General features: G+C 52.5%; 1 protein-coding gene across 2 annotated transcripts in view; it reads right to left on the bottom strand.

The window, feature by feature from the left end:
* Positions 1 to 25,179, bottom strand: part of raf1 (Raf-1 proto-oncogene, serine/threonine kinase) — a 41,881-nt gene that overhangs the window by 1,333 nt on the left and 15,369 nt on the right. The window contains exons 2-17 of one of the 2 annotated variants that reach the window (XM_031900112.1): positions 20,257 to 20,487; positions 17,792 to 17,904; positions 16,799 to 16,898; positions 15,614 to 15,771; positions 12,596 to 12,691; positions 10,664 to 10,817; positions 10,208 to 10,267; positions 8,648 to 8,675; positions 8,455 to 8,561; positions 8,143 to 8,260; positions 4,733 to 4,817; positions 4,172 to 4,348; positions 2,984 to 3,030; positions 2,260 to 2,378; positions 1,567 to 1,698; positions 461 to 595 (exon numbers count right to left, since the gene is read on the bottom strand). In XM_031900112.1, the coding sequence (XP_031755972.1) occupies positions 461 to 595; positions 1,567 to 1,698; positions 2,260 to 2,378; positions 2,984 to 3,030; positions 4,172 to 4,348; positions 4,733 to 4,817; positions 8,143 to 8,260; positions 8,455 to 8,561; positions 8,648 to 8,675; positions 10,208 to 10,267; positions 10,664 to 10,817; positions 12,596 to 12,691; positions 15,614 to 15,771; positions 16,799 to 16,898; positions 17,792 to 17,904; positions 20,257 to 20,463 (1,836 nt within the window). In that variant the 5' untranslated portion in view covers positions 20,464 to 20,487. 2 annotated transcript variants of the gene reach the window in all.

Below are 25,179 nucleotides of genomic sequence, written 5' to 3'. Positions count from 1 at the left end.
TAGAAACATTGGGGTAACAGTCACCCCGCTATAGTTCCAGGGTACCCAGGGCACAAATAAGCACTCACCCCAAATCCCCCCTAACTGGCCTTCAGGCTGGGCCCCCTTAGCCCATAACAAGGTTACAGATATATAGAAACATTGGGGTAACAGTCACCCCGCTATAGTTCCAGGGGTACCCAGGGCACAAATAAGCACTCACCCCAAATCCCCCCCTAACTGGCCTTCAGGCTGGGCCCCCTTAGCCCATAACAAGGTTACAGATATATAGAAACATTGGGGTAACAGTCACCCCGCTATAGTTCCAGGGGTACCCAGGGCACAAATACCCACTCACCCCAAATCCCCCCCTAACTGGCCTTCAGGCTGGGCCCCCTTAGCCCATAACAAGGTTACAGATACAGTACCCAGACATTGGGGGGCACTGTACAATAGAGCAATGCAGGTCTATGCACCTCACCTGAGGGAATAGGGGGCGCTCCTCCCGCATTTTTTTGATACAATCGGCCACGAGACGCTTCATTGCCTTGGGGCAGTTCTTGTAGAGCTTACTCAGGTCGGGGACCGTCCCTCCTCGTCCAACCAGAAATATTATCTAAGAGCAAAGGAAAGAAGTTACTGGGCTGTGAGCAGTGGCACAGGAGAGGGGTAAGTCGTATCCAGGAAGGGTAGGTAGGTAGGTAGGTAGGGGGTGCTTCTCAGCAAGCAGAGCCAGAAGCCTCCTGAACAAGTAATACATTAGGAATCCATCAGGGGTGCTGGGAGTTCCTAAATTAAATGTTTCCTTTTAAAAGGAACCTTGAAGGGGGCAGTTGACCTTTAAAGGGAAACTAAACCCCCAAATAACGTAACTCCCGTGCTTCATCTAAAGAAACCATTTTCATACAGACTGGTGTGTCCGCCCCGGGCACTATACCATTCACAGGGCACACACACAGGCTAGGCCACATCAGCCAATGAATGGGCAGAGATCGGTCTCTTATTCCCACACTACTTCCTGTCAGGTGATCTCTGGGGGAGCACAGCACAAAACAGGGGGGCAAGGGCAATGTTTATGGGTGTTAGGCAGTTTGGGGAGTCTGTCACTGGCCCCATATTATGATATAAACGCTCTGGGGGCTCAGTGTGGGGGTACAGTGTTCCTCTAAGGAAACTTCTACAATGTAATTGATCAGGTCCCACTCTTAGCAACTTTTCAATTGGTCTTTATAGTTTTGGAAAGGCTTTCCTTTTCTGCCTCTTTCCAGCTTTCAAGTAGGGGTCACTGACCCCGGCAGCCAAAAGCCTATTGCTCTGTGCGACTCCAGTTTAGACCTTTTCTTTACATTCAGTCCTATTCTTATTCATCTCCCAGTCACATCACTGCCTGGTTGCTAGGGGAAATCTGACCCTATCAACCAGACAGCTGCTAAAATTCCAAATTTGAGAGCTGCTGAAAGTCCTAAAATCACAATAAATACAAAATAAAGGCCAAATGCAAATTGCCTGAGATTATTACCGTATGCACTATAATAGTCAATTAAAGGGCAAGTAGTCCTTGATGCGCACAGTGTAGGTGTCACTCACCTGGTCCCTGTCCCTAATGTGGGAGTAGGGCAGCTCCCCGGTCATAAGCTCAAACAGCACGATCCCATAGGAATAGACGTCCGACTGGAAGCTGAAGGGGTTATTGTCCTGCATGCGGATCACTTCTGGGGCCTGTGGGGCAGACAGGGGGCAGTTTAACTACAAACCTTGGGCATTTAGTGGTTAATGCAGTGGAACATACAGTAACTATGGCATCCACAGGTGGGGGTGCCTTAAACCTTGTGCCCCCCAAGAAGGAAAGGCAGCCTCTGATTCGTCACAGCCCCTAAGTAAAAGGAGAGACAGCCCATCTGCTTGGGGGCGTGGCCAGCAATTCCCCGCCCCATATTATGAATGTGACCTAAAAGCTCAGTCCTAAAAGTAGATGCAGAAACCCAGTGACACAAATGGAACAAATAATCCTGTGTTTATTGGGTAGAAATGGGCCCAATATCTGTTCTGCCCCTGTAAGGGCCACATCACAGGGCAACTATATCCAATCAGAGGCAGACACAGCTCAGCCCCCTCTCTCCCATAGGCCAGATACAAAGAATGAACCGCCACTCTCTAAATGCTCCAGGTAAAACAGAAGCCCCTCCCAGTGCCCCTCCCAGTGCCCCCATATGAGCTGTACCCGGGCAGTCCCTACAAGTTGCCCACAAGTAGCCCTGTATTACAGAGCCCCATCCTTACCATCCACAGTATGGAGCCTGTCGGTTGCTCCACCTGCTGGGAACCGCTCCACCTGCTCTTTACCGTGGCCAATCCAAAGTCTCCGATTTTCACGGTTAACCCCTCATGGAGAAAGATATCTGTCCAGCGAATCAAGGCCCACAACTGAGCTCTGACAAGGTCACATGCTGCACAGTGACCAATGCCCAGTCACAGGAGTCATTACTGGCTCCGAGCGGGATATCATGGTACCCAAGTACATAAGCAGAAAGTAACTGCCCCCCAGGCACCAAACAACTGCTCCCCCATCCTGCCCCACAGCACCCAAGAATTACCTGCTCCCTGATAAAATATCTATAAGGGGGGCCCGCAGGATTAATTCAAATGTGATTACATGTTAAAGGTGACCAACTGCAACTATTCCCACCAACAGCAGCCAATGTTCCCCCACCCCCCTTTAGCTGGGGAGATCTATGCCCCAGATGATGCCCCAAGTAGCCCCCCATTTTCTTTTCTGCCGATTCCCAGCACATGCTCTGTGCTGCTGTCAGTTACCTGCGCTTAGGGACCCCCCACTACATTATACAGTATATAGTATATACACACAATACCGCTCCCAATATACAGATATACACACACACACTTTAGCAACAAATGAAACAACTGTGGGTAGGTGGGTAGGGTGCAGGGCACAGGCAGGGGGGGGGCCTGGGGCTCAGCCTGGCACAGAGGGCAGAAAGGATACTGTTGGATTTCATGTCCCGGTGGATAATATTCTTTGCATGGAGGTAACTGAAAGACAAGCAGAGAGACAATGAGACAAATGCTGTAAGGAGAGATTCTGCCGGTAATTACACTGCCTGTAACGAGCGCTATCCCACTGCCGGTAATTACACTGCCTGTAACGAGCCTAGAGTTTCCCAAGTTGCACAATTCTAAAACAACCATTATTTTGCCATTTTCCATTGAATTTTCAGTTCTAAGCTACAGCAGGTTAACTGGGCAAGGAGAGAGAGGCCAGGAAGGCAGAGACAGACCGGCAGAGAGAGGCCAGGAAGGCAGAGACAGACCGGCAGAGAGAGGCCAGGAAGGCAGAGACAGACCGGCAGAGAGAGGCCAGGAAGGCAGAGACAGACCGGCAGAGAGAGGCCAGGAAGGCAGAGACAGACCGGCAGAGAGAGGCCAGGAAGGCAGAGACAGACCGGCAGAGAGAGGCCAGGAAGGCAGAGACAGACCGGCAGAGAGAGGCCAGGAAGGCAGAGACAGACCGGCAGAGAGAGGGCAGGAAGGCAGAGACAGACCGGCAGAGAGAGGGGCCAGGAAGGCAGAGACAGACAGGCAGAGAGAGGCCAGGAAGGCAGAGACAGACAGGCAGAGAGAGGCCAGGAAGGCAGAGACAGACAGGCAGAGAGAGGCCATGGAAGGCAGAGACAGACAGGCAGAGAGAGGCCATGGAAGGCAGAGACAGACAGGCAGAGAGAGGCCAGGAAGGCAGAGACAGACAGGCAGAGAGAGGCCAGGAAGGCAGAGACAGACAGGCAGAGAGAGGCCATGGAAGGCAGAGACAGACAGGCAGAGAGAGGCCAGGAAGGCAGAGACAGACAGGCAGAGAGAGGCCAGGAAGGCAGACAGCCAGGCAGAGAGAGGCCATGGAAGGCAGAGACAGACAGGCAGAGAGAGGCCAGGAAGGCAGAGACAGACAGGCAGAGAGAGGCCAGGAAGGCAGACAGCCAGGCAGAGAGAGGCCAGGAAGGCAGATTTATACTAGTGAGTCACAGCAGGTCCCAGCAGGACACATACAGGACCCCATAGAGGGAAGGGATCACCCAAAGATGCTGAACATGAATGGCCGAGTATAACAAACTCACAGCCAGAAAGCATTCACTAGTCCCCCCAATAAGTAGAGGGGTGCCCCCCACAGGGCAGTACTTACTCCATCCCTTGTGCCGTTTGCCTGGCGATGTCGATGAGCTGGAACATCTGGAACTTGGTCTCGAGGACATGGAGATGTTTGTACAGGCTGCTCCCCTCACACCATTGCGTGACGATGGCCAGATTCTCCTTGGTCATGTAGCCCATGAAAAGCAGAATGTTAACGTGCCGCGTTTTCCTTTGGGACAGGATAATAATACGGAGAGAAATGGGGTTATGGGAGTTGCAGTGAGGCAGCAGCGCCTGTTGTTCTGCTATGGAGCAATGGGGTCTGGCATACAGACGTAAACCTAATTAACAGCTTATTGGCCCCTGAATGGGGCCCTCGGAAGGACCTACCCAACTGATATCTTTTTGGTAATTGGGCAGTAGCACATGCGTGCATAGCAGGTTTCTGTAGGCCGGCAGTATGATAGGATTATTGGGCCAGTACCTGGCTAACCAGCTCAGCATGCAAGTGGCAAAGTCAGGGAGAGTTGTCGGTGCCCAGCCAAGCTACACTCAGTAAGGTAGAAAGAGCCAATCAGATGGTTAGCTCTTGGGCAGATCGTCCAGGACTCACCTAAGTACAGCAACTTCATTCCTGAATGCCTGGAGCTGCTCTGGCGTTGGATTGGTCACCTTCAGGATTTTCACTGCCACGTCCCCTGCCAAACAGAACAAGCGATTAGAGTGAGTAACATCATATATATTATACACAGGGTGGGGGCCGCTGATGCGCTCATTCATAACTAAGCCACTAGGGGGCGCCGCTGGGGATGCAATACTGCACAGCAGGTCATATTGACATATTGGTACAGCAATGGCTGCTCACCCCACATCTCCCAGCATGCTTTGGTACAGCAATGGCTGCTCACCCCACATCTCCCAGCATGCTTTGGTACAGCAATGGCTGCTCACCCCACATCTCCCAGCATGCTTTGGTACAGCAATGGCTGCTCACCCCACATCTCCCAGCATGCTTTGGTACAGCAATGGACAAAAAGCTGGTACAATGGCAGCTCCCTGCAAAAGGTAGTTTTTCTTGGTGTGTTGGTATGGGCAGCTTATGTCTCCATGCAGTGTAACAAGCCCAGTAACACGGGGGGGCAGCCAGGAAATCCCACCGCGTGACAGACACTCCCGAAACCCTTGCCCAAGTGGGACATTCTTCATGTCAAGTACAAGGAGAACATTTGGAGCAGACGTCAGGAATCCACATGATGTAATTCCCAATTTAGGGACAACGCCCGAAGTTACAGCCACTGGCCAAAATCTTATTTTGCTTCCTTCTCCTTTCCATGAACCGATACCGGCCCCGGCCCAACAGCTTACATGCACAGAGGGTAGTGCTGGGCGGTATGACCAAAAATTTATATCACGGTATTTTTCAAAATTATATCGGTATCACGGTATTTGACGGTATTTTTTTTCCCCCATGCATGATTAGGTGACCACCCCAAACACCCGCCACCCGCACCCCCCACCACCCCCCCATCCGCACGCAGCCCCCCCACCCCCCCATCCGCACGCACGTCCCCACCCCAAACACCCCCCCATCCGCACGCACCCCCCCCACCCCAAACACCCCCCCATCCGCACACACCCCCCAACCCCACCCCAAACACCCCCCCATCCGCCACACTCCCCCCAACCCACCCCAAACACCCCCCCATCCGCACACTCCCCCCCCAACCCACCCCAAACACCCCCCCATCCGCACACTCCCCCCAACCCACCCCAAACACCCCCCATCCGCACACACCCCCCCCACCCCAAACACCCCCCATCCGCACACACACCCCCATCCGCACACCCCCCCCACCCCACCCCACTCCAAACAGCCCCCCATCCCCTTCACATAAATATAACCCCCCACCCCACCACAACCCCCCCAAACACAACCCCATCCCCTTCACATAAGTATAACCCCCCCATCCCCTTCACATAAATAACACCCCCCCATCCCCTTCACATAAAATATAATTACTTGCCAGGCACCCCCACCAGCTCACATTGGTATCCGACTCTGAATGCGATGGCGCTTTTGTAGAGTGTGCGCGCTGACGTCACGTGCGCGCTGACGTCACGTGCGCGCTGACGTCACGTGCGCGCTGACGTCACGTGCGCGCTGACGTCACGTGCGCGCTGACGTCACGTGCGCGCTGACGTCACGTGCGCACTGACGTCACGTGCGCACTGACGTCACGTGCGCACCCGGAAGTATTCAAGCACACCGGTATGGGGGTATGTAGAAAATACATATCGGTTTAAAAAAAAACACCGGTGATCGGTTTTTACCGGTATACCGCCCAGCACTAACAGAGGGGACCCCAATGCTTCACGGAACTAATGGCCCCGGGGATATCACAGTGCTGCAATGGGCACAAGATCCTTCTGAACAGCCATGTACCCCCAGCACTGGCACACAGCCAGGGAGCTGGGAAGTTGTGCCCCCCCCCCCCCCTCCCTGAATCAGTGGTACTGGCAGATACATTAGATAGGTACAAGGAAGGGGAGTTACAGGGGGGCTGGGAAGTTGTGGGATCCCCCCCCCTGAATCAGTGGTACTGGCAGATACATTAGATAGGTACAAGGAAGGGGAGTTACAGGGGGGGCTGGGAAGTTGTGGGATCCCCCCCGAATCAGTGGTACTGGCAGATACATTAGATAGGTACAAGGAAGGGGAGTTACAGGGGGGGGCTGGGAAGTTGTGGGATCCCCCCCCTGAATCAGTGGTACTGGCAGATACATTAGATAGGTACAAGGAAGGGAGTTACAGGGGGCTGGGAAGTTGTGGGATCCCCCCCCTGAATCAGTGGTACTGGCAGATACATTAGATAGGTACAAGGAAGGGGAGTTACAGGGGGGCTGGGAAGTTGTGGGATCCCCCCCCTGAATCAGTGGTACTGGCAGATACATTAGATAGGTACAAGGAAGGGGAGTTACAGGGGGGGCTGGGAAGTTGTGGGATCCCCCCCCTGAATCAGTGGTACTGGCAGATACATTAGATAGGTACAAGGAAGGGGAGTTACAGGGGGGGCTGGGAAGTTGTGGGATCCCCCCCCTGAATCAGTGGTACTGGCAGATACATTAGATAGGTACAAGGAAGGGGAGTTACAGGGGGGCTGGGAAGTTGTGGGATCCCCCCCTGAATCAGTGGTACTGGCAGATACATTAGATAGGTACAAGGAAGGGGAGTTACAGGGGGGCTGGGAAGTTGTGGGATCCCCCCCCCCTGAATCAGTGGTACTGGCAGATACATTAGATAGGTACAAGGAAGGGGGTTACAGGGGGGCTGGGAAGTTGTGGGATCCCCCCCCCGAATCAGTGGTACTGGCAGATACATTAGATAGGTACAAGGAAGGGGAGTTACAGGGGGGCTGGGAAGTTGTGGGACCCCCCCCCCCTGAATCAGTGGTACTGGCAGATACATTAGATAGGTACAAGGAAGGGGAGTTACAGGGGGGCTGGGAAGTTGTGGGATCCCCCCCCCCTGAATCAGTGGTACTGGCAGATACATTAGATAGGTACAAGGAAGGGGCGGATGCTTTATTTAATATTAGCTCCTCCCAGCAGACAGGAAGCAGCCAATATGATTAGAGGAAAGAAGGTTCCATGTTAAGAAGGGAAAGGGGTGTTACAGGGAGAGATGGGAAGTTGTGGGGTTTCCCCCTGGGAGGGAGAGGGGTGTTATGGGAGAGAACCCTACAATTTTCCAGCTCTCCCTGAAACAGTCCTTTCCCTCTTTAACATGGAACCTGCAAGGAAGGGGCGGATGCTTTATTAGCATGGAGGGGGGGGGGGGGGGGGGGGGATACAGGGTTATATTATTACTTACTGCAAATTAATAATCCCCAGAGTGCTTTGGTCTTGGCCAATGTAGGCTGAAGAGGTGAGTTAATATATCCATGAGTGTAGGGCACCCCCCCCCCCCCAAGCCCCCTGTACAACTCGCATGGATGGAAGGAGGAGCCAATAATTAACACTTACCGTGCCATTTCCCTTTGTACACTGTTCCGAAGGAGCCCGATCCAATCCTTGTGGAGAGCATCACCTCACTGGCCTCTATCTCCCAGTAATAACTGGAGTCTCTCTGCCCACGGGGGCGCTGGTAAAGGGAAAGCAAAACACATCATTCATTTCTGCCCCATTATATATACAGGGCCAGGCGCTGCCGCTATCAGCCAATCAGGAGAAACATATACAGGTATTTATATAGAGCCCCAGGGACATGGAGAGTAAAGTGGCCAAGGCTTTGCTGCATTTGGGCACAGGAGCCGGTGCTCAGAAGTCAGAACTCACTATTTTGTTCTTCTCCTGCCCACTGGATGACGCTGCCTTCTCTCGGTGTGTGGGGGCCGGCGTTTTGGTGTTGGACCACCCCGTAGGACTCAGATTATTGGGGCTCCCTGAGAAGGGGAGAAACAGAGCCATTACCCACAATGCCCAGAGAATAAGGACACAGAAGAGAAGAGAGAAGCAAAGGAAATCTCACCTGAATCGCTGTGACTCCGCACCGCATCCTGCAACATAAACAGACCCGTCAGGTGAGGTTCTACTGGCACCGACCCACAGGTACCTCATCCAATCTCACACATGCACAAATGGCAAACGATTAATCACACCCACTTCATATCCCAGCATGCATTTCCCCCTCATCAGCCCTCCTGAACTAACCACACCCATTTCCCTGAAACCTACAGATTGGCAGCCTGCAACCCAGCTTTGCCCAACCATCCAATCAGCAGCTTCCCGGCCCCAATCCCCAATTCTACAGCAGCTTCCCGGCCCCAATCCCCAATTCTACAGCAGCTTCCCGGCCCCAATCCCCAATTCTACAGCAGCTTCCCGGCCCCAATCCCCAATTCTACAGCAGCTTCCCGGCCCCAATCCCCAATTCTACAGCAGCTTCCCGGCCCCAATCCCCAATTCTACAGCAGCTTCCCGGCCCCAATCCCCAATTCTACAGCAGCTTCCCGGCCCCAATCCCCAATTCTACAGCAGCTTCCCGGCCCCAATCCCCAATTCTACAGCAGCTTCCCGGCCCCAATCCCCAATTCTACAGCAGCTTCCCGGCCCCAATCCCCAATTCTACAGCAGCTTCCCGGCCCCAATCCCCAATTCTACAGCAGCTTCCCGGCCCCAATCCCCAATTCTACAGCAGCTTCCCGGCCCCAATCCCCAATTCTACAGCAGCTTCCCGGCCCCAATCCCCAATTCTACAGCAGCTTCCCGGCCCCAATCCCCAATTCTACAGCAGCTTCCCGGCCCCAATCCCCAATTCTACAGCAGCTTCCCGGCCCCAACCCCAATTCTACAGCAGCTTCCCGGCCCCAATCCCCAATTCTACACATTAAGCTTTACCCCCATAATGTACTGTCTAAGGGAAACACTATGGCACCTCCTACCCATATGTATAAATACAAATATACAGAGAGGGAATGTTCTGGGCACACAATAAGCTGTACCCCCATACTGTATTGTCTAAGAGCAACACTATGGCACCCCCTACCCATATGTATAAATACAAATATACAGAGAGGGAATGTTCTGGGCACACAATAAGCTGTACCCCCATACTGTACTGTCTAAGAGCAACACTATGGCACCCCCTACCCATATGTATAAATACAAATATACAGAGAGGGAATGTTCTGGGCACACAATAAGCTGTACCCCCATACTGTACTGTCTAAGAGCAACACTATGGCACCCCCTACCCATATGTATAAATACAAATATACAGAGAGGGAATGTTCTGGGCACACAATAACCCCACATACTGTTTCAGAGTGCACTTCCCCTTAAAATAAAGCCATTAATTTCCCATCAACCAAGCTGAAGCTCATTTAAGACTTGTCCCTAGAGAAGGTAAGTAGGCTATGGCACAGACACAAAGCATTCCCATGGGCAGAAGACAAGGCGAGTAGTGGGACAGGCGAGTAGTGGGACAGGCGAGTAGTGGGACAGGCGAGTAGTGGGACAGGCGAGTAGTGGGACAGGCGAGTAGTGGGACAGGCGAGACAAGCAATGACAGCAGGACAGAAATACCTACTCTTCCTCTCATACAGAGCTGCCGGCCCCAAGAGCTGGGGGACACATTCAGCCAGTTATTCTACTCCCAGTCACCAGGAGATAAAAAAAAAACAGAGAGGCAAATAAAAGGCCAGTTACAGAGCAGGAGTCAGAGCTGTGTGCCCTACAGGTGCCTGAAGGGTTCATGTGTGTAATTAAAGGGGAAGTTTACCTTAAGTTCACTCAGCGCTGCAGTGCTAACATGCAAAGGGAGTTTTAAAGTGCTTTCCCTACACAAATTTACCACATTGGCACTCAGCAGAAGGTGTAAGGGGCAAGTACTGGCACAGATACCTACTCCATTCTGCCTACCTGCTGCCATACAGCGGGCACCTTCCAATGGCACAGTGGCCCCAACTGAGGGGCTGCCCAAAGCCGTAATGGCCAATAAGCTTGTAACCAATGAAATCAGGATGGGGGGGGGGGTGATCCTTACCTCAATAAGGCGGCTGTCCACGGCCATTGTGGTACTGACCATATGCACATTAGGCGTGGAAGTGGACCTCTGTCTCTGGGAGAGGGAGCACTCAGAAGGAGCGCTGGGGGTGCTGAAGGAGAAGGGGTGAGGAGTTGAATATCTCTGTTGGGAGCTTTGGGAAGACAAAAAGAAACAGATTACGGTTACTGGTGCGGAAACATTCAGGGTATCTATTGGCTGCTTGTCGGTCTTAGCGAATGAGACTGGCCAATCCTGGCAGAAGACACAGACTGGGTAGGTAACACGGGATCACACATGATCACACCCCAGGGTGGGGTGGGGTGTGGGGCCTGGGTGCAGGCTCACTGCTTTGCTGTGACAAAGGACCCTCACATTTGTGCCCAATGGCTCATTGGAAAGTTGTTGCACAGCAGGTTTATAGATGAGTAGTTGCAGTACCACTTCTCACCAGTACTGGCCAAGAGCCAATGTTGCCCATAGGGCTGTAACAGAACAGCGCCACTGTATGGTGTGTTCTGCACATAAAGTACAGCTAGATGACATGGGAGTCAAACTTGATAAGTGCTGTGTAAATGTGTCTGTGTGCTATAACTAAAGGCTACTACTGAGAACAGGGCCCCCCTCCCACCAGCAGCAGGGACTATGTCATGTACAGCTGGAAACCAAGCGTAAAATCCAGTAGATCCAACTATTACCCGACTGGGATCCGTCACAATAAATTAGACTGCCCGGTACCTACCAGACTATGCCCACTGCCCGTGCCACTGGCACATCTGAAACAATCGTATAATATCAGTCTGTTCTATTGGTTTCACACACTGGGGGGCGCTACTTTCACAGGGAAATAAATTTCAGGTTTAGTGATGGTCTAAGGCAGTGCTGTCCAACTGGAGGCCCGCGACCCCCCTCTGTGTGGCCCCCCACCTGTCTGGCTGCTTTGATGGCTTACTCTTGTGTAAGCTCTAAATGGTATCAGTACTGTGATTAACTGCCCCCCCTGCATGGTTCTCACCTCAGATTCAGGCTGTAACCCCCCTGTATTGTTTAATCATGTAATCCCCTGTGTTGTTCACACCTTTTAGTTTCTGCCTTGTTCACCCCCTGCAGTGTTCCCACCTCAGGCTCAGGCTGTAATCACCCCCATTGTTCCCCTGTTCCCACCTCAGGCTCAGGCTGTAATCACCCCCATTGTTCCCCTGTTCCCACCTCAGGCTCAGGCTGTAATCACCCCCATTGTTCCCCTGTTCCCACCTCAGGAGCAGTAGAAACCCACAAATAATCCCTGCACACTACAAAAAGAATATATACTGAGGTGGTACTGCAATTAAAAAGTTTTTTAATATATATAGTTATTGTGCAGACTGTAGGAGCAGTGCCAGCATTGTGTCACTGTAGGCTGCCTGTGTGTGCCATACACACAGGCAGCATAGGGCAAGCAGAGTATGGCACACACAGGCAGGGTAGGGCAGGCCAAGTATGGCGCACACACACAGGCCAAGTATGGCGCACACACACAGGCCAAGTATGGCGCACACACACAGGCCAAGTATGGCGCACACACACAGGCCAAGTATGGCGCACACACACAGGCCAAGTATGGCACACACAGTGAATGTATGGCACACAGGCAGGGTAGGGAAGGCAGAGTATGGCAGGTTTTTGCTGTACTACAACCATTAATATGGGTATGGTCATGTGATAACATGGGTGTGGTTTCAAGTGGGTGCGGTTTCAAAAAGGGGAGTGGTCAAAACTGGCTTCCATTATCGGCCCTCCACCATGTAGGTCGGAAAAATTCCGGCCCTCGGTACAACAGAAGTTGGACAGCACTGGTCTAAGGTGACTGGAATACACAGCCTGACTCAGCAGAGTAACAGGAATATTCCTCCCCCCATGATTCCGACTCCAGAGAAGAAAGAGAACTCTTACCTGATTGGAATCCGCACAGATTCTCGCATTCGCCTCACTGTCAGAGAGGGTAACGTGTGGCTGCCCCCTTCCATGTTGTTTGGATTGGGGAATAATCTAACGGGGAAAAAAGGTTAACAGGTTACCTGCCATTGGCTGTAATTTAACTGCATCAAGTACTGTCCACTGAGATCTATCCAATCATATCCACAGATCTGTCATCATCAGTGCCATGTGATGGCTCTGCCTAATGTGGATACAGACTAACTAATGCTGCACAGAGTCTTCATATTCCTACCGTGTATTCTAATAATACTCCTCCTCCTCCCCTTCCTTGTACCTATCTAATGTATCTGCCAGTACCACTGATTCAGGGGGGGGTCCCACAACTTCCCAGCCCCCCTGTAACTCCCCTTCCTTGTACCTATCTAATGTATCTGCCAGTACCACTGATTCAGGGGGGGGTCCCACAACTTCCCAGCCCCCCCTGTAACTCCCCTTCCTTGTACCTATCTAATGTATCTGCCAGTACCACTGATTCAGGGGGGGGGGGATCCCACAACTTCCCAGCCCCCCCTGTAACTCCCCTTCCTTGTACCTATCTAATGTATCTGCCAGTACCACTGATTCAGGGGGGGGGATCCCACAACTTCCCAGCCCCCCCTGTAACTCCCCTTCCTTGTACCTATCCAATGTATCTGCCAGTACCACTGATTCAGGGGGCGGAATCCCACAACTTCCCAGCCCCCCCTGTAACTCCCCTTCCTTGTACCTATCTAATGTATCTGCCAGTACCACTGATTCAGGGGGGGATCCCACAACTTCCCAGCCCCCCCTGTAACTCCCCTTCCTTGTACCTATCTAATGTATCTGCCAGTACCACTGATTCAGGGGGGGTCCCACAACTTCCCAGCCCCCCTGTAACTCCCCTTCCTTGTACCTATCTAATGTATCTGCCAGTACCACTGATTCAGGGGGGGGGTCCCACAACTTCCCAGCCCCCCCGTAACTCCCCTTCCTTGTACCTATCTAATGTATCTGCCAGTACCACTGATTCAGGGGGGGGGGATCCCACAACTTCCCAGCCCCCCTGTAACTCCCCTTCCTTGTACCTATCTAATGTATCTGCCAGTACCACTGATTCAGGGGGGGGGATCCCACAACTTCCCAGCCCCCCCTGTAACTCCCCTTCCTTGTACCTATCTAATGTATCTGCCAGTACCACTGATTCAGGGGGGGGGGTCCCACAACTTCCCAGCCCCCCTGTAACTCCCCTTCCTTGTACCTATCTAATGTATCTGCCAGTACCACTGATTCAGGGGGGGGGGATCCCACAACTTCCCAGCCCCCCCTGTAACTCCCCTTCCTTGTACCTATCTAATGTATCTGCCAGTACCACTGATTCAGGGGGGGGGGATCCCACAACTTCCCAGCCCCCCCCTGTAACTCCCCTTCCTTGTACCTATCTAATGTATCTGCCAGTACCACTGATTCAGGGGGGGGGTCCCACAACTTCCCAGCCCCCCCTGTAACTCCCCTTCCTTGTACCTATCTAATGTATCTGCCAGTACCACTGATTCAGGGGGGGGGGGATCCCACAACTTCCCAGCCCCCCCCTGTAACTCCCCTTCCTTGTACCTATCTAATGTATCTGCCAGTACCACTGATTCAGGGGGGGGGGATCCCACAACTTCCCAGCCCCCCCTGTAACTCCCCTTCCTTGTACCTATCTAATGTATCTGCCAGTACCACTGATTCGGGGGGGGGGGCGGAATCACAAATCTCCCAGCCCCCCCTGTAACTCCCCTTTCCTTCCTTAACATGGAACCTCCTTCCTTTCCTCTGATTGGCTCCCTCCTGTCTGCTGGGATGGTCAATAAATGTTTATTGTATGTATGGGAGCCCATTGTCTTTATCAGCTTAGTTGCTCTTCTCTGTACTTTCTCTATTTCATTACTGCCCCCCCTTATATATTTATATATAGTGACCCCCCCCCTTAACTGCCCCTTCCCCAGTGTAACCAATCCCAACTGGGCCAGCCTTTCCCCATAACTGAGCCCATTCCCTTTATCAGCTTAGTCGCTCTTCCCTGTACTTTCTCTATTTCATTACTGCCCCCCCCTTATATATTTATATATAGTGACCCCCCCTTAACTGCCCCTTCCCCAGTGTAACCAATCCCAACTGGGCCAGCCTTTCCCCATAACTGAGCCCATTCCCTTTATCAGCTTAGTCGCTCTTCCCTGTACTTTCTCTATTTCATTACTGCCCCCCCTTATATATTTATATATAGTGACCCCCCCTTAACTGCCCCCCCCCCCCAGTGTAACCAATCCCAACTGGGCCAGCCTTTCCCCATAACTGAGCCCATTCCCTTTATCAGCTTAGTTGCCCCTCTCTGTACTCTCAGAGGTGGGTGGAATGAAGGAATGGGGGTCCCTAACAGGACTGGTCGGGCCCATGCAAGCCCATTATATATTTACAAGCAGACAGATTCAGTGGGTTCATGCCAAGCCTTTAGCCAGTATTGCCCAGGATGCTGCCTTTGCCACGGGGCATAAAGTGGTTTGGGGCAGGAAAGTCCTGCTCTTACTACTTTCTACTGCCCTGGGATGAAAGCGCCAAATGATTAGTTGGACGCACGCCCTGTTTATGGCCTTGGCCGCTCTCATTTTATATACAATTATAGCTTTGTTTAAAAATAGAATAAACTGGTTTGCCCAGATGTTTTCAGGCTGCCGAAATCCCTACTCCCCAAATCCTGAATTATTCCTGCGTGCAGTTTCCATGCACATTCCCTAGCTGTGAGCAAACAATACACTGATGGAAATCTCTATATAATATGAATATAATGCCCCGCCACGAGGGCCCCCTGTAGTAAGTACCAGGCACTGCCCAGAGGCCGCCCGTGCCAGAGCTTTAGGGAAACCCCTATATCAGTTTGAATAAAATAAGCTGTAAGCTGCCATTAGGGTTCCCTAGCCCCGCCCACAGCTGGGCTGACAGGCTCCGCCCCTCCGCCATTGCCCCTATACTTACAGCAGCTGCCGGATGTTGCTCCAGTCCACGCACATGGTGGGCACCTTGGTACTGCAGTGCTCGTGGAACTTGTAGCCACACGTCTGGCAGCGAAAGCCGTTTAATAGAAACTTCTGACAGATATCGCAAAATGCCAGTTTTAAAAATGTTTTCCGCACCTGGGGGGGGGGGGACAAGACAGAGAGGCGTTGGGGGCGGGGTTAGTGACATGAAACCAATGACGCCCATATTCCAGGTTTGTACAAATCTCCCAAATATTTCAGCTGGAAAGTTCCTCTCAAAGAGCTTCTGTTCTGTTTGTTATTCTACCCGATGGGACCCGGCACTGCTGGATTATTTAACTGCTTCTGCCATCTGGGGGAGGGGGCACATTCCGGCCATGTAATGCCCCCCAACCCCAGCAATGACAAATGCAACACATTCAGTGCCCGACAGCCTTGCCCTGTGTAATGTGTGAGAGACTCACCCTGCACTGCTGCTAATGCCCCCGAGAGAAAGCACAGCTGCCCAGCGCTGGCACGAAATGGCTGCTAGCAGGGATACGTGGCACTACCACCCTGAAGCCCAGCCGATACATGGCAGCCCCAACTATTTCCCACTTCCCTACTGTAATATCAGCAAAGGGGTTCAGCCCAGTACCCCCCATTTACACCACTGCCAGCCAACCCCCTCCCCCAGAAAACTAACCAGATATTCTACATGAAAGGAAAAGGTGCCACATACAACATACAGCCACCCCCCTCCCACTTCAGCAAAGGGCACTCGCTCCTGGGCACAAACACCATTCCTAACCTCCTCTATTCATTCTTTTAAAGGGAAACTTCCCCAAAAATGGCATTTTGGTGAGGTGCAGAGACCCTGGCAAGCAAAAAATCAGTGAGAGATTACTCAGGCCAGGCATACGTGGGGCTGCGGTAAAACTGCAAAAAAATAAAAATGTAAAAAACCTAAAATGTGTTGTTAGCTTTGCCTTTAAAGTGGTGTGATATCCCAGAGAGCCCCCCTAATGCCAGTGAAACGAGGGGGCAGGAGTGGCAGCAGAGCAGGCAAATGACTCAGGGCTGCATTGGGCATATGGCTTCTCTGCTGGGGCCGCATTGCCAGGACTTCCCATGGCCAATAACAAAGAGCATCTCAGTAGCCACCGTCCCAACGCCCCACTAACAGGCAGAAAAACCGACTTACGAAGTTATGTGTCGTGAGTGGCACGTGATCGAGAAAATCCACCTGCAGCTCCGCTCCGACTAGCGACATGGCGTCCGTGTTCCAATCCAAGCGCAACTTCCTGTGGGGACACAGGATAGAGAGGGAAATTACCCCAGCAGTAATGCCCTTGGCCAGTTGGCTGCCGGCCAGATATTATTATGTGACCCTAGGGGTGCTCATAGAACGACCCCCCTGCTGTGCGATTCCGTGCTGCCCCCCCCCCACCTTCCATCACTGGGCAGATATCTGGGCCCCTGCTAACCCCCCTCTTAAGGCTAAGAGAGCCCCACTTTTAAACAGATACACTGGCTTAATGGGGATACCAGGGAGAGTCAGGCACACCTAGAATTCCATGGCTACAATAAATGGCTGCTAAGTGCCCCAGTCTGGCAATGCCCGGGCCCATGAATGCAAGTTGGATCAGTAGGGTGGTTCTGTGCAGCCTCAGTGCAACTGGGTTTATTATTTCAGTAAAAGGAGAATCTGGCACCATTCTCTCTCCACCTCGTAGCCATATCCTTGCTGGCAGTGCCACGGCCTTGGGGAGGAGACTCCCGGCTTGGTACACACCTGAGCTAAATATAACTGGCACACTGGCACAGGGAACTGGCACACTGGCACAGGGAACTTCCACAGAATCACTCCGCAGCCTGAAACGGTTTCACACAGCCAGGAGAGGCCACATGACTGGGATCCACCCACTGAAACTGAGTAACTCATTACTCACCTGTCACCCACACTCACCCAACAGCAGTGCAGAGTATCTGCCCCAGGGCGCATGGGGGGGCACCTGAAACTCCCACTGCCCCACGATATTATTCTACCCACAGATACATGCTGCCCAGGAGTGCTTTGTGCCCCCCACTGTGTGTACAGGGTATCCATTGCCTTTATCCCTAGGGATTGTGGCTGTACCAGGGCACAAACACAGAACCAATCCAAGGCAGGCAGGGGGCAGAAGGGCAAACTTACCCCTTTGGATCCTGAATCAGCCGGAAGACTGCGCAGCATTCGGGTTGGAGCCCTCGAACCTTCAGAGCTTTCATGAGACAGTCGTGCAAACTCATCCCACTCCGCACATTGACCTGAAGGGGGAGACACACAGTCAGAACTGATTGTGTATAAGGCTGGTGTAGCTAGCAGTTCTGCCCCCTCTCTGTGTATAAGGCTGGTGTAGCTAGCAGTTCTGCCCCCTCTCTGTGTATAAGGCTGGTGTAGCTAGCAGTTCTGCCCCCTCTCTGTGTATAAGGCTGGTGTAGCTAGCAGTTCTGCCCCCTCTCTGTGTATAAGGCTGGTGTAGCTAGCAGTTCTGCCCCCTCTCTGTGTATAAGGCTGGTGTATCAGAGAGGGGGCAGAACTGCTAGATACACCAGCCATATACACAGAGAGGGGGCAGAACTGCTAGATACACCAGCCTTATACACAGAGAGGGGGCAGAACTGCTAGATACACCAGCCTTATACACAGAGAGGGGGTAGAACTGCTTGATATAAAAGTTGTTTTTCTTCCATTCTACTGTAACTCTAGTTACTATGCAGTTGCTAGGGCTAATGACCCTAGTAAACACAGTTGCCAGAGGCTTGGAGGGGACCATAACAGACTGATTTTGAGGTCACTGTGGTTTCAGCATTTTAAATTTGACTTTGGAGACAGACTGCCAATCAGATGACCAATTGCATAGCTGACTGGGGAGTAGGGGCCCTGGACTGGTGGTGAGTAAGTAAATGCCAGGGAAGGATGCTGGGCACATAGTGAGAATGCGTGCCAGGGCTGCCAGGATGGCAGAGCTGCTGGGATTTTGCCTTAGGAAACTGACCTCACTGGCCCCCTGCCCATAACTTGGCAGTACTATTGGCCCAGTTACAGAAGGCGGCCCGGTTCTACCTTGCATGGAATTTAATGGGCAGTTGAGTGAGCCACATTCCTGCCCAGCGAGTCACATGGCGAGGGCAGCTAAGCCTGGGTGAAGTCACCATGTGGCCCCATCCCTACGAGCAGCTTTAATGCACACAGCAATGCCGCGGAACTAGTGGAACAAGTGTGTGTGTGCCAAGAGCCGCCGGGGGCACGTGCGCCATCTCTCTCTATAGAGACACTGCCTTAAAGAGACAGGCACACTGACTGCGCGCTGGCTAAATAGTGCCACTAAAGGGTTACGCCCCCACGGAGCTGCCAGTCAGCCAAGTGGCACATATCCTGGCACTAGCAGAGCTGGGCAACCTGCTGCCCCCTACAGATGCCACAGACAGAAATGCAAGGGGTTGGAGTTTAACCACAGTTTTAGGGGTTGTCTATTACTGACACCCCGGAAGGGGAGCCAACTTTACTGCAAGGCCCCCCCCCGCCTCCCATCCAACCCCGACTCTCTCACATTAGGTGGCAAATCTATTATAGCATGCAAGCCAACATCACCGGTGATGTCGCCCATAGCAACCAATCAGAAATTAAATTTGAACAGTCCCCTACAAGTTAGAAAACGAATGCAAAGATCTGATTGGTTGCTATGGGCAACATCGCCAGTGATGTTGGCTTACACGCTATAATAAATATGCCCCTAGGGCCCCCCCAAAACTCAGAAAACGGTAACAGACAAATGTGTCATTAGAGAGGCCTCCCTGCTCTTGGTACCTGTGGGGGTTCAGATCATGCAGCTTGGGCCAAACACCCAACAAACTGACATGAAGGGTTAACTGCTCATTTTCTTGAATGTTACTGGCCCTTTAGGAGATGCTCACTAGCGCCCCCACATGAGGGGAACTTACCAGGCAGAGCAGAGTGCAGTTTGGGTGCAACATTAAAGGGGAAGCAAATCTAAATTATAACGCAGAACATTTGCAATTCGTTTTCATTTTACAGTTTTCTGAAGTTTTAGAATAAACATATGTTCCAAAGCTTAGCATTAAAGCCCCATATGGTTGCTAGGGTCATTATGCCTAGCAACTATGATTTGGTTTCAATGGACAATCAAGGATAGAGGACTTAGGCCAGTGGCTCCAGGGGGGTCTGAGTGAGGGTCTGGGGACCCAGTCTAAAATGATACTGAGGGCGAATGAATTAACATTGGAGACAAACATAGCCGGTGCTGGTGCCCATAGCAACCAATCAGATCTTTGCTTCTGTTTTCTAACTTGTAAGTGACCCTCCAAGTCTAATTGCCGTTTAGTTGCTATGGCAACATCACCGGTGATGTTGGTCTCCAATAAATATGCCCCTCTATGTTCCCTATGGGTCGTGCCGATTGGTTGATGCTATTTTTTCTTGTCTAGGATTTCAGTTTTACCTTCACGAGGGGTTTCCCAGGGGCAGCTCAGTAAGGTGGGGGCAGAATTGACTGCATTGCTCGACCCATTCCTAAGCTGCATTATTGGGGCGCCAGCTGTAGTAATGCCCAGGGAGCCTGCCCGGGGGGGGGGGGTGAGAATACTGCACCCACTTACCACGGTTCTCTGCTTGTTGGGTAGGTACACTCGCATGGTGCTGCCAGTCTTGGAGGTATCGCTGAGCTTGCCATCATCCGACGCCCGCCGCTGGTAGCCAAACTGATGCCCAATGGTGGGGGACATGCAGCTGCTTCCGTCAAACACAGAGTCCTTAAAGCCAAAGCCATTGCTGATGGTCTTCCAGGCACCTTGTATGTGCTCCATCGGCCTGTAGTGCTGCAGCCCGGGCTGGAACAGAGAGACAGAGCGTGACTATCGGCCACTCACAGCCGCTAATGTGCCAGCTGGGCATTCACCGACACCGGCAAGTCCTGTAGGTTCCAGGAAACACCCAGCACATACAGTAATTATCCTAATTAATCTCCAATTCCCTGATGAGCTCCAGCGAGAGCTGTCTCGCTCCCAAATGCACTCTTACCTGTTCTCTGCACTCTCGCTCTCTCTCGTCCTCTCTCACCCTGGCCTCACAGTATGTGGGTACAGCTTCTTGTGTGCCCAGAACATTCCCTCAACATACATACAGGTAGGAGCTGCCATCCAGCAGGAACAGCCCCCTAAGTTTGCTCATAGCCTGTACAGAGAGATACCATAAAACTATGGCACATAGGGATTCCCCTGTACTAAGCACAATTCAGCAGGAACAGCCCCCTAAGTTTGCCCATAGCCTGTACAGAGAGATACCATAAAACTATGGCACATAGGGATTCCCCTGTACTAAGCACAATTCAGCAGGAACAGCCCCCTAAGTTTGCTCATAGCCTGTACAGAGAGATACCATAAAACTATGGCACATAGGGATTCCCCTGTACTAAGCACAATTCAGCAGGAACAGCCCCCTAAGTTTGCTCATAGCCTGTACAGAGAGATACCATAAAACTATGGCACATAGGGATTCCCCTGTACTAAGCACAATTCAGCAGGAACAGCCCCCTTGCTCATAGCCTGTACAGAGAGATACCATAAAACTATGGCACATAGGGATTCCCCTGTACTAAGCACAATTCAGCAGGAACAGCCCCCTTGCTCATAGCCTGTACAGAGAGATACCATAAAACTATGGCACATAGGGATTCCCCTGTACTAAGCACAATTCAGCAGGAACAGCCCCCTTGCTCATAGCCTGTATAGAGAGCTATTCCCCTGTCCCCATACACTAAGCACAAATCTGATGGGACCCCGTCGGATCAAGCAAACATTGCCATTTTTGGGCCAGCTGAAAGCAAGAATCTCGTGAGTTGCAAAACTCTGGGTGTCAAAACCATATGATGAAACGTCAGTTTCCTTTTTCCATTTTATAACAGAAAATGTTAGTGCTGTTTGTGCAAAGCAGTACGGCAGCTGTGGGATGTAAGCAGTATTTAGCCTTAGTTGCCCTTTAAAACCCAAGGAAAGGCTCATGGAAACTTCCATTCATTCCTTCCCCATGGCATAGAGCTTGCCCAGTGCCCCACAGCAGGAACGGCAGAGACAAAGGCTGTGCTGGGGCAGTGCCTGGTACTGATACAGTGGCATCTATTGGGCAATGCTGGGCCAGTGCCTGGTACTGATATGGTGCCCATACTGTGTGTACCCCCATGCCCCCATACAGTGGCATCTATTGGGCAGTGTGGACCACTGCGTGGTACTGATACGGTGCCCATAGTGTGCGCAGCCCCCACGCGGTGCCCATAGTGTGCGCAGCCCCCACGCGGTGCCCATAGTGTGCGCAGCCCCCACGCGGTGCCCATAGTGTGCGCAGCCCCCACGCGGTGCCCATACCCACACACAGGACATATGATGCCCTTACGTATCCCAGCCAAGTGACATTCCCAACATGGACCCCTCCACAACACCTGGGGTGCTCCTTGTAGCCCTGAAACCTGCTGTGGGGTGCCCTGTGCATCCTATTAGTTCCCGGGGGGGGGGGTTGCTGAAATCCCAGGAAAGTGGCCAATTGCCCCACCCAGTCACACAAGCTGTGAGAGGCAGTGTATTTGCCCCCATTCCCAGCAGGAGGAGGGCAGACAAAAGGTAAGTGCAGGAAGGCTACTGGTCCATGCCCTCGGGTGGCACCGATACTGAAGCCTAAGGGCACAGTAATGGCAGCCTTTGCTTACATCACTACTATGCAGTGCGGCCGGGGGCTGAACCCCAGTAGGAGGGCGAGGGGGTGGCGCTTGTGGTCCGTCTGGGGTCCCCTTACACTTATAGTAACGCCAGTCTATTTACAGACTGTGTCCTCACAGCACTGGGCCATGGGACCAGCCCCGGGGGGAGATAGAGTTACACCTGATAGGGGCTGGGAGAAATACACAAGTGCAGGCAAGAAGCACAGAGAGATCTGAGGTGGGGGGTTTAGTGTGCCACTCTGTACTGCCCCCCATCCTGACCCAAAGCTGCCATAGTGTTATGGTATCTCTCAGTACAGGCTATGAGCAAACTTAGGGGGCTGTTCCTGCTGAATTATGCTTAGTACAGGGGAATCCCTATGCTTCCTTAGTGTTATGGTATCTCTCTGTACAGGCTATGGGCAAACTTAGGGGGCTGTTCCTGCTGAATTGTGCTTAGTACAGGGGAATCCCTATGTGCCACAGTTTTATGGTATCTCTCTGTACAGGCTATGGGCAAACTTAGGGGGCTGTTCCTGCTGAATTGTGCTTAGTACAGGGGAATCCCTATGTGCCATAGTGTTATGGTATCTCTCTGTACAGGCTATGGGCAAACTTAGGGGGCTGTTCCTGCTGAATTGTGCTTAGTACAGGAGAATCCCTGCCATAGTTTGATGAGATCTCTCCTTACAGGCACCCCATGCTGCTGAAATCCAAAAACCTACTGAGGGGGAACCCATTCCCTGCCAGCTGTGAGGCATCCCCGGTGCCCCCATAAGACCTGGCACAGACACATCTCCCTGTGGGGGGTACAAAGAGGGAACACCCAGGGAGTCAGGGAGAGTGCGCACAGTAAGGTAAAAGCCAAGAGAGCTGCAGTCAGGGGCCCCACAGGGGGTCTTCTGCCCCAGCCCCAGAGTGAGCAGAAGGGGCACATATCCCAGCTGCCCGTTCCCCAGTGTGGCTCCCCCATCCCAAGGCTGCGCTTTGTTTATCTTCAGGAAACAGTGGCCACGTATTCGCCTACACTGCCCGAAATAGCCGCACCCCGGCCGCCACTCACACCGCTGCACCCACACTTACTGCTCTCCCATGTAAACAGCAGGAATAGCACAACTGCACCCCTCCTATAATAGCACGGAGATACAGAATAGCAATGGGCAGCTGAATGCCCCGGGGGGGGGGGGTACCACAGGCCACAGCAGGTAACCAGCAGCAATACAGGCCCTGCCTCCCCTGAGGGTCTAACAAGGTAATCTCTAAGCCAGGTATACGGCCAGTGGGGCAAACAGGTAGTTGGGTGGCCAAATTGGCTACATACATGGCTCCCCTGCCCAGTGGGGGTGGGCCCGGTGGCCCCCACTGGGCAGGGGAGCCACCGGGCCCACCCCCACTGGGCAGGGGAGCCACCGGGCCCACCCCCACTGGGCAGGGGAGCCACCGGGCCCACCCCCACTGGGCAGGGGAGCCACCGGGCCCACCCCCACTGGGCAGGGGAGCCACCGGGCCCACCCCCACTGGGCAGGGGAGCCACCGGGCCCACCCCCACTGGGCAGGGGAGCCACCGGGCCCACCCCCACTGGGCAGGGGAGCCACCGGGCCCACCCCCACTGGGCAGGGAACCTTTAGCCCATTGCTGCCTTTTTATCACTATTATTTCAAATAGGGGAATAAAGCCCCCCAATGAGCATTTATACCCCAGGGTATAACTCTTCCCCAGCCTGGCACATCTGTAGGGTACCACTCAAATAATAACCCCCAGCCCCATAACTGCACTTACTAGTCATATTCACTGAGAGAAAGCCACCAAAACCACAGCTCTAACTGCTGAAACACACCCACATGTCCAGGCAGGTGTGCAGAAGGTGTGGCTAATGCATTGGCCCCGCCCCTCAAGGTGAATTCTCTAAGTTAACAGGCTACATGTTGGTAAGAGAATAAAGACAAACAAGTCTATAGCTCCTCAGTCTATTTACATAGTAAGTTAGGCTGAAAAAAGACACACTCCATCAAGTTCAACCATAATGCCTATATATAACCTGCCTAACTGCTACTGATCCCGAGGAGGCAAAAACCCCATCTGAAGCCTCTCTAATTTGCCCCAGAGGGGAAAAAATTCCTTCCTGACTCCAAGATGGCAATCGGACCAGTCCCTGGGGCAACTTGTACTAAGAGCTATCTCCCATACCCCTGTATTCCCTCACTTGTACTGAGAGCTATCTCCCATACCCCTGTATTCCCTCACTTGTACTGAGAGCTATCTCCCTTACCCCTGTATTCCCTCACTTGTACTGAGAGCTATCTCCCTTACCCCTGTATTCCCTCACTTGTACTGAGAGCTATCTCCCCTACCCCTGTATTCCCTCACTTGTACTGAGAGCTATCCCCCCTACCCCTGTATTCCCTCACTTGTACTGAGAGCTATCCCCCCTACCCCTGTATTCCCTCACTTGTACTGAGAGCTATCTCCCCTACCCCTGTATTCCCTCACTTGTACTGAGAGCTATCCCCCCTACCCCTGTATTCCCTCACTTGTACTGAGAGCTATCTCCCCTACCCCTGTATTCCCTCACTTGTACTGAGAGCTATCCCCCCTACCCCTGTATTCCCTCACTTGTACTGAGAGCTATCTCCCCTACCCCTGTATTCCCTCACTTGTACTGAGAGCTATCTCCCCTACCCCTGTATTCCCTCACTTGTACTGAGAGCTATCCCCCCTACCCCTGTATTCCCTCACTTGTACTGAGAGCTATCCCCCCTACCCCTGTATTCCCTCACTTGTACTGAGAGCTATCTCCCCTACCCCTGTATTCCCTCACTTGTACTGAGAGCT

This window comes from Xenopus tropicalis, chromosome 4, assembly GCF_000004195.4.
Source record: "Xenopus tropicalis strain Nigerian chromosome 4, UCB_Xtro_10.0, whole genome shotgun sequence".
Lineage (NCBI taxonomy): Eukaryota > Metazoa > Chordata > Amphibia > Anura > Pipidae > Xenopus > Xenopus tropicalis.
This window is presented reverse-complemented; position numbering and strand designations above follow the sequence as displayed.